This window comes from Anguilla rostrata, chromosome 1, assembly GCF_018555375.3.
Source record: "Anguilla rostrata isolate EN2019 chromosome 1, ASM1855537v3, whole genome shotgun sequence".
NCBI lineage: Eukaryota > Metazoa > Chordata > Actinopteri > Anguilliformes > Anguillidae > Anguilla > Anguilla rostrata.
Window position 1 is genome coordinate 2,170,855 of NC_057933.1, and position 9,146 is coordinate 2,180,000.

Genomic DNA, 9,146 nt, shown 5'->3' on the forward strand with positions numbered 1-9,146 from the left:
TCAACTCATTTATTCACAAGCCAGGCCCGCGCATCGGTTCTGCTGCTCTGAGTCCCGCAGCTGCAGATCTTCTGTCCTCTCCTGCGTTTCTGAGAGACGGGCGAAACCCAAAATGATCAGCGATCTACCCTCCGCTTCCTTTCCTGCTCCCCTGGTTAAAATGGCTGCCTGTTCGTCTCCGGCTTCTGACAGCACAGAAGGGCTGAGATGCTGGTCCAGAGCTCGTCTCTTATCTGCTGCTGCTTCTGCCGAAGGTAACCACCTCCTTTCTCGGAAGAGAAAACGAGGAGAGGTGCTCTTTTCAGTCCGCCGTAGAACTTCAGTCGAGAAGCTGAAGAGTGTGCTGCTTGGATTCAGGTACCAAAGATTTTTATCCCAAATGAAGCTGAATGGTTTACTGTTGATGGGTTACTGCACGTCTTACAATTCAGACTTCATGTACAGCATCATGCCCAGATATTTCTGTAAGCTGTGCTGGAGGGTGAATCAGTCAGTGACGAACACTATGCTTTCTAAAACCAGTCACCGGCCATATTATTTAATATAAAGTTAAACACTAATGATTAAATATTAAATAATTCATTCATTTAAAACAGAGATTAAAAATGGTCACAAATTAATACAGCTGAACATTCAACGGGACACACATACACGCATGCATAACGCTCGCTCACACACACACACACACAAACACACACACACACACCAACACCACACTAACCACACACACACACACACACACCACACACCACACACACACACACACCACACTCACACACACACACACACACACACACACACACACATATTCCACCTGTTCAACACCAGGAAGAAAAGTCTGGACTAAACGGGTCCTTGTCTGAGGGCATAAGTTCCCCGAGGGCAGAGAGACCGAGTTCAGTTGAGGGTGCAGAAACTGGAAGTGCGTTCAGCCACAGCCATGCACCCAGACTTCCCTGCTCATTCACCTGAAACGCACCCTCTTAGTGTGTAAAGCGCCTGGACTTCACGTCACTAGCACGAGAACATTTCTGCAACTTTGTCCCGAAAGTAGAAATACCAGTCTGCAAGCCGAACACCACAAAGGAGAATTCTGTGTTTTCTTTTTTTGTGGGGGGTGGGCAGGGGTGGAGCGGAGGAGGAGGAGGAGGAATACTGTGGCCAGGTAGCACAAAATGTCCTGGCAATGTTACTGGAATGTTCTGTCAGTGTTATAACATTGCCACAACGCTGCAGCCAACATTGTGAGACTATTCTTTCTCGTGAGTCAGAAAACTGTTCTACAGAGCCAGATGGGACCCGCCCCGGACCCGCCCCGGCGGACGCCCTGCTTAATTACGTAAGCTCTGCAGCTCAAACGGCCCTCCTCTCTGTCTGCAGATTAACACACGGTGCAATAAACCCTGCAGCGGATAACAGATAGCACACGGCTCAGAAGTGCAGTGTTATCACTCAGTACATCAGCATCAGAATTACACCGTGGACTTCAAACATGCCCCATGAGCCCAGGAGAGCTTTTATTACCCCCTCCCACTGGGGAGACCACAGAAACTGTGAGCTCAAACTGCCATCTCTCCTGTACTACCTTTCCTTTCTTTTCAAAGGTGAAAGTCTATCAACGCTCCGCCGTATGAACAGGCAAAGCACCGCAGTGAAATCAAAATGGCGCCGCTCGTTCGGACCTCACCGGTGTCAGCGCTAGCCGTGGAAGAGTACTCGAGAAAAACCGAAGAGGCAATAATTAAAAAGGCGTACAAAATTTAATAATAAATTGGAAGGTTTACACGTGCCAGAACAAAATTTCCCCACATGCTGTCTCTCTCTGGGACAAACGGGGGCTCTGGGACACTCAAGTGCTATGTTTGCTAGTTATCTGGTAAGCTAATCAGTTCCATTTGAAACACTGGACTGTTAGCAAGCTAACCTGTCTGTTCTATGCTGTGCGCTAGCTGGCTAAATCTGTGCAGTCGCAGTGTATATCCGACACTAACCTGGAGAATGTGTGAGCAGTGTAATGGACTGAAAAGCATCATATTTTTATGTCACAGTTTCAGTACTAAAGTTTTCAGAGACTATAATCAATTCAGCACTAGCAAAACTTGTCAGTAAACTGCAAGACATTTATGGACATTTTCTAAAGACACACACACACACTCTCTCTCTCTTTCTTACACATACACATATTCTCATATACACACACAGACATGATCACACACTTTCTCTCTCTTTTATGTGATCACATACATACACACACACACACACACACACTCCCTTAAATCGCACACGCACATTCTCTTACACACACACATGCACATGCACACACACACACACACTCCCGTAAATCGCACACGCACATTCTCTTACACACACACACATGCACATGCACACACACACACACACACACACACACACACACACTAAGCAGTCTGTTCATCCTGTTGCGCTGCAGGGTAGCCACTTCAGAAGCAACTCTCTGCAAGCGTTTCCTGTTGCGCAGACCGCTACTCCTGCCGCCTTGCTGCCGTCCTCAAGCCTACCTTTAGCGTTCCTCGCGTTCTTCTTATCGCCCAGCGCCTCAGACACCGTTCCAAAGGTTTCCATGGTTTCCCGAGCGGACTGAGAGAGGCTGGCGCTTCTGCCTGGCACAGCACAGAGACGGGCCACGGTATCGGGTTCGAGTCTGTCCCCCTCTCCTCAGAGCGCAGCCAGTCACGCCGCGAAGTGGTGTACCCGTGCCAGAACTCACACATGCTCACCAAACCGCCCCCCCCCCCCCCCCGGCGCTCAGGCGTAAACCCCGCCCCCCTCTCTGCTTTTCACCGGAAAAAACGGATAGACCGGGGGCCCGAATGGAGTTGGGTGGGTGGGGCGGGGGGGGGGGGGGGGGGGAGAGCCTTAGACATGACTCTCGATTTCAAACTGAGGCTAAATTATTAGCTAAAAAGTCTCTGTCCCCCATTTTTTTCTTGACTTCTGACTCAGAAGTTCAGTCTGTGTGAAACTCTGAGTGGGTGACAAACTACCCTATCATCAGCAAAACTAGCAAAACTCCACCCCCTCCATCCTCTCTTTCCTTCCTGCTCACTCTCACTCTCTACATCTCTCTCTGTCTCTCTGTCTTTATCTCTCTCTCTGTCTCTCTCTCTTTATCTCTCTCTCTGCTTGGATAGGGCTTTTGATAATAAATAAACTGGTGTGCCCTTGCAGGTCTTCAGACTTTAGCTAACCTGACAGATTTTCCTAAGCTCTTTTCTGAAGAAAGCACAAATGCACGTGTCACCCCCAATGTGGATCTACGTCCTGCATCCGGGCGTCCCGTTGCCACAGAACACGTCGGCTGTGTGGTTGTCCTAATCTCTCACCTCCCCTAGTTCCCCGTTCCCAAAAGGGAAGCACCAGACCTGCCCTGCAGGTTTTCTCCTCCGTCCAATCACAGCACAGCACAGCACAGCACGGCACGGCACAAAATTTGCAAGAATTCAAAGTGGGTCCCCGGGTCAGGCTCTCCACATCCCCTGCCATCATTCACCATGGCGACCGCCATCTAACCGCCATTCACAAACAGACCCCTGTAGCCCCGCCCACGCAGTGACGCCCCCCCCCCCCCCCCCCCCCCCAGTGCCGCTCTCACAGGTGGAGGGACAGGTAGGCTTTCAGGACAAAGTCTGCTTTAAGAGTGTCAGGATTTACGGTGTGCGATACAGTGACAGGGTTTCAAGAGTGTGGCAGAGTGACAGGAAGATCTGGAGGAAGAGCTTTAAATAGCCAATCGGGAGGAATGTGTCTGTAAGCATCACTTCCTGTTTCCTTCCAGCTGATGCTAAAATAACCCCCGACACCCAGACAAGTCTACATATTAATATGAAACCAAAAACGAGTCCAGACCCCAAACTTCAAGCGTAAAACAATCTGTGTCTCCAGATAAAAATAAATATTGATTAATATCAATTCTTCCTCTCGGACAAACTAATCGATACATTTCCTGCTTTTCCTTCTACAGTACAGAGCCTGGCAAGTGATCTTTGATGACCGGGCATGTCCAAGGAGTTTTTCTCTGTTAAATTAATTTTTTTCAAACTTCATTTAATGAAGAAAGTCCAATTTAAATTTAAATCTTGATTTCTGTGGGGGACTTGGCCAAAACGGGCAGGCCAGCCAGAGACACAAAAGTTACCACAAAAACAGTGAAATTAAAGCGGAAAGTAAGTCATCAAGTAAAAAAATCACAAGAACCGCAGACGACGACACCACAGGATGAACACTATCAGAGGAGAGCCATCAGGGTTTGTGTTGTTCTCCATGATCACAGGCCACTGCGTTAAAAAGCAGCTTCACCAGTCAAGGGATGGGGGTTTAAATCCTTAAACCATACCCCACAGAATGAGCAAAGATACAGGCAGCTACAGAACCGCTACGACACGATGATCATAAATTAGCACGCAGGCTCACTGCGGGGCCTCGTAGGTTTGGAAAACCCTCCGTTTAAATTCAGTAATTTCAGAAAATGACATGAAATAAACACAGCAAATGAGATGCAAATGACCCTGAGATGCAAATGACCTGAGATGCAAATGAGGCTAAGCGTTGCATGCCCGTTTTGAGGGTCTAATTCAAGTTAACTGCCTGCTCATACTATTGGTGAGACTCAAAATGTCTGCAGTCTGTGGCAAAGCCTGCAGTCCTCAATGAATGAAACCTGTGAACCACATCAGGACTATCTGATCCAATATGATTAGAGTAACCAGATCATATCAAGAATGGATAGCACCTGTTAGAGAGAGAGAGAGTACATCTCTGCCTGCCATAAATTAAGACAGGGTGTGGGACATGTTATCATTGGTATTGATTGTTAACACTGTTTCATAAATTGTAACATTATAAAGTAAAGGCCATTTGACCTGTGTGTGTGTGTGTGTGTGTGTGTGTATGTATTTGCATATGTGTAATGGGGGGGGGGTGTGTTATTTGAATTTGACAAAGAGACGGAGAGTGAGACAGGGACAAAGAGAAAGAGAGAGAGAGGGGGAGATATAGAGAGACAGAGGGGAATACAGAGAGAGAGAGAGGAGAGAGAGAAAAAGATAGAGAGAGAGAGGGGAGAGAGAGAGAGAGATTGAGGGAGAAAGAGAGAGGAGAGAGAGAGGAGAGAGAGAGAGAGAGGAGAGAGAGAGAGATTGAGGGGGAGAGAGAGAGAGTAGAGAGAGGAGAGAGAGAGAGATTGAGGGGGAGAGAGAGAGAGTAGAGAGAGGAGAGAGAGCGCGAGCTTGCCTCTTACCGCTCCAGGCCCGGTTCACCTCGCTGAGGAACAGACGCGTGTGGGATCCGAAAGGTAACCGCAACTCCAGCTGGACCTCGAGCTCCTGGTCCGTCACGAGCACTCTGGTGTCCGCGCCTGAACCCGGGAGAACGCCGCGCGTCAGGTCTGAACCGGGGGCACGCGCCGGCTCTTTCCAATCGCTCATTTTACCCGCCCCATTTCAACCCGCTAAATGCTCTTTGAATGAGCAAGCCACGCGCGAGGAGCGAGCAGGCTTGAGCCTGGAAACACGAACGCATCTTTTACAAAAGTATTTTTTAAGAAAGCGCGACATTTTAATGATTGAATGATTGCCCTATGGATCCACCTCTCCCCATCTGCCACATCTGTAACTGACGCGGCTCTAAACTTTCACTTGACTAAACAAGGGCTGAACATTTGTCTAAGACACGTTTCCTTGATTCATCCGTCCTCTCATCCTTCCCTTGTGTCCTTTCCTTGCGTGCGTCCACTAATCGGTGGAGCTAAGGAAGCAAGGAAAGGATGCAAGGAGGTAAAATAAGCGATTGGAAAGAGGTGCCACAACAAGAGGTCGATAGATCCTTACACTCACCCTCGCCAGTAATCCACATCAATCACATAAAGGTCCAGTGTTAGCAAAAACAAATAAAATGTGAAAAACGTAACACTCTATGGCATCGACTCGTCTGTGACCACCTTTTCTTTATGCAAGCAGGAAGCCTGCCAGTAGTTCTGCTTAATCTTTTGGGGGGGTATATGCCCTTTCCTACATCCCGATTTTAAAATGCACATAATATAGGACTGTTAACTTTTCCCAAGTGGAATGTCTGAACTGAAAAATGCGCCCGTCAAATCTCCAGGGACATCTGCTCAATTCTGTTTTTTGTGGGTTTTTTTCACTTACAGCGCATTGTCCCTCACAATGTTTATTTCAAACTACAACTGATGTCTGTTTTACTGTAGAGGCCGGTCTATTGTTTTCTCTTTTGTGTATGCATTCCTGTTAAACTGCCAAATAAACGGACTCCACCCGTGTGTGGGAGTGTACCGGGAGGGTAGGCTACTGTTGCACCTGGTCACTCGCATTCCTTCCACTCATCCATAGCCTATTACCAGTAAAAAAAATATATAATAAAAAAAAAAAGTAAAACAAAACCGGTAACACTTAGATTGCGGGAATGCATGACAGCACACACAGAAACTCACCTACAACAGCCAGTTCTTCGGGTGACGAAGCTGCAGCACAGGGGGTTTTATGTGATTATTTACGCACTGGAATATCAGAATCTAAACAAATGCGCACCATCGTTCCAAAAATTACAACTGTAATAAAATACACCACGCATGGCTGGTGTGTAATATAAATGTTTTTATGTTTTAACAAAAACGGAAAATCTAGTGCTTAGTCTAGTTGCATACTTATTCACCCACTTAAACCTAGCCAAACCATCGCCACTTGTTACTCGTATAAATGGTGCGTGGCGCTTAAGGTTCATTCATAGAGAACTGCAGTGGGTGACACACAAGTCAAGGGAAAGAACCAAAGGTGTACAGACTCAAACTGCATCCATGCGTAAACAAGCACGTGTTACCCGCTCACCTTCCACTATAACGAAGTCGTGAGAGATGGGCACTATCATATCAAGCGCCACATCATCGCCCGTTATAGCCATTCTTCTATGTGTAAACAAAAACAGTCTTTGGGAGGAAAAAAAATTGAGTGTTAAAACGTGCTGCCAGAGAGACCGTGAGAAGAGTGTAATTTGCAGGATCACTGATCTACTTAAGGCTTCAGATTCATAAAATGAGATAGAAAAAAGAGAACAAACTCACGCGCGCTCATGTTCACGCTCCACCAACCCAAGTAGTCTGCTTTCGGTGACGCCGTCCACCAGGAGAAGACATTGGACGGCATGTTTTGTACACTCAAGGAAAATGTAATCCTAGCCCTGACTTTATTTATGGCATGGACGGAGTAAGAATACGCAGCCAGGGGTTCAAGTTAAGATATAAGGCTATTTCCAGGATCAATACCGCATTCCCGCGTTAAATAACACGCAAAAAACACACATTTTTTGATAATTAAGTATGTATAATTTGAAACGTTTCATGCCGAACAAAATCAATTGGATTCAAAACCCGATTAACAGACTCAAACGCCAAGTCTACTTGTATACAATATCGCCATCTTGTGTGACATATGTAACATTACAAAAAAAACCTTCATGACTGCCAAGCAATGCAGGCTACTGAGCATGCTCAACCAGCGTTCGCTAGTTTGCAAAGTTAAGAGCGGTCTTTCCTGCTTACAGTTGAGATTATATGCGCTATAATACAGGAGCTTTTGAAAATTCCTCCAAACTTTAGTTTGAAAAAACCAGATTGAACTAAGATCCAATTTGGTTACGGCGAAGTAAATGTATACAGACCCTGTTTGCTCGCTCAAAGGCCTCGCCTTGGGCAGATGTCCAAAAATCTATCTTCCTCAAATTTTTATGAACAAGCTAACCACAAAGCAGGATCTCGAGTGTCACCAGACCTTATACAAGCCACGTTTAAACTTATACTTTACAGAATGAATAAACAAGCCCGTGACATTAGCTTCGTGTAAATACTCAAATACTACCAAGCAGGATACTATGATGCAGTTTTCGTCTTCTGACAGAGTCTCCTGAATCGCTACAGACTGGTCCATTGCAGCGAAAACCGTTAGATCGGATGTCCAATACCCCAAAAAAATCGCCCCTGTGTTGAAAACACAGCCGACGTCCAACCTTAAATGGCCGCGACAGCAGTCTATAAATTTCTTCGAGCGCCTGAAATGATCTGAATGGGTTTTTCGCAAAAGTACAGATGCTGCCTCTGGAATTCGGTCATTATTCCTTCCCTTCGTCCAGCTGTGTCCCTTTTCGCTCGCAGGCAGCTCGCTGACTGCCACGCATAGATTTCCGAAGTTGAAAATGACGTCACGCGCATTAGCTGCAGCATTAGGAAACCTTCGGGCGGGTTAGTCAACCTTTGAATTCTGGGCCAGCGCGTTAGGAGAGAAACAAACTACTTAACCGCCATGATGACAATAACACACCAAAGACCATCCTATAACTAGCTGTCATCCATAAAAAAGTATAGGCGACCGTAAACTCGGGAAAATTGTAATATTTTGAGCCGGATAAGGCTACCGCAAAATGTAGGAACCACATTCAGCTTTCTTTCCTTTTCCTTCCAGTGCTGAATAGTATAGTTACTGCTAATGTTTTATTAAATTCATATTCATACCGCATGCAATATAATTGGTAGTTTGTGGTCCTTTTAATCATTTACTGAATTTTAATCATTTACCAAGGAAGGAAAAAAAGCGCGACCCGGCGAATGATTGCTCCTACTTGAATCCACTTGACTTGAATGGTGAGACAGCGTGAAATGTTTGGCTATTCCTTAAACACCTTCAAAGTAAGATACGTGCATGAAAAAACAAACGCTAAATAAAAATGCATGTATTATTCATTATCATTTATTTAATCACAAAATTGGCATTATTGCATTGCTGCCGCTGACAGCCATAGCCTATCCTCTACGCAAAGATCTTAGACGAGCCCTGAATGAACCAGTTAAACACTTCACTGTCATTTATGAACATATCATGGAACTACTGTGTAAATATTTAGGTTGCGTACAATCATTTACACTTATAAAGCTCCATTATTTTACCTTCGGCATGCAACTTATAAACACAATATAATCATTTGTGCATTCTTTAATGAACAATAAAACTTCTAACTGGAGTCATGGAAAGTCTCCGTGAACAGGAAGAGAAAACAGGCAATATGTATATGGTTTATTATTTTTCCGTTATTGTTGTAACTGGAGT

At 45.7% G+C, this 9,146-nt stretch overlaps 1 protein-coding gene across 3 annotated transcripts in view; it reads right to left on the reverse strand.

Moving 5' to 3' along the window:
* inpp5b (inositol polyphosphate-5-phosphatase B) overlaps nucleotides 1–8,230 on the reverse strand; it is a 38,168-nt gene extending 29,938 nt beyond the window's left edge. Inside the window, exons 1-5 of one of the 3 annotated variants that reach the window (XM_064345378.1) lie at nucleotides 7,916–8,230; nucleotides 7,112–7,190; nucleotides 6,879–6,976; nucleotides 6,485–6,514; nucleotides 5,276–5,392 (exon numbers count right to left, since the gene is read on the reverse strand). In XM_064345378.1, the coding sequence (XP_064201448.1) occupies nucleotides 5,276–5,392; nucleotides 6,485–6,514; nucleotides 6,879–6,976; nucleotides 7,112–7,190; nucleotides 7,916–7,973 (382 nt within the window). In that variant the 5' untranslated portion in view covers nucleotides 7,974–8,230. Of the gene's footprint in view, nucleotides 1–2,537; nucleotides 2,768–5,275; nucleotides 5,393–6,484; nucleotides 6,515–6,878; nucleotides 6,977–7,111; nucleotides 7,194–7,915 lie in introns of those variants that run through there. The other 2 variants (XM_064345518.1, XM_064345443.1) reach the window with 2 other exon arrangements.
* Nucleotides 8,231–9,146: the final 916 nt, after the last annotated feature.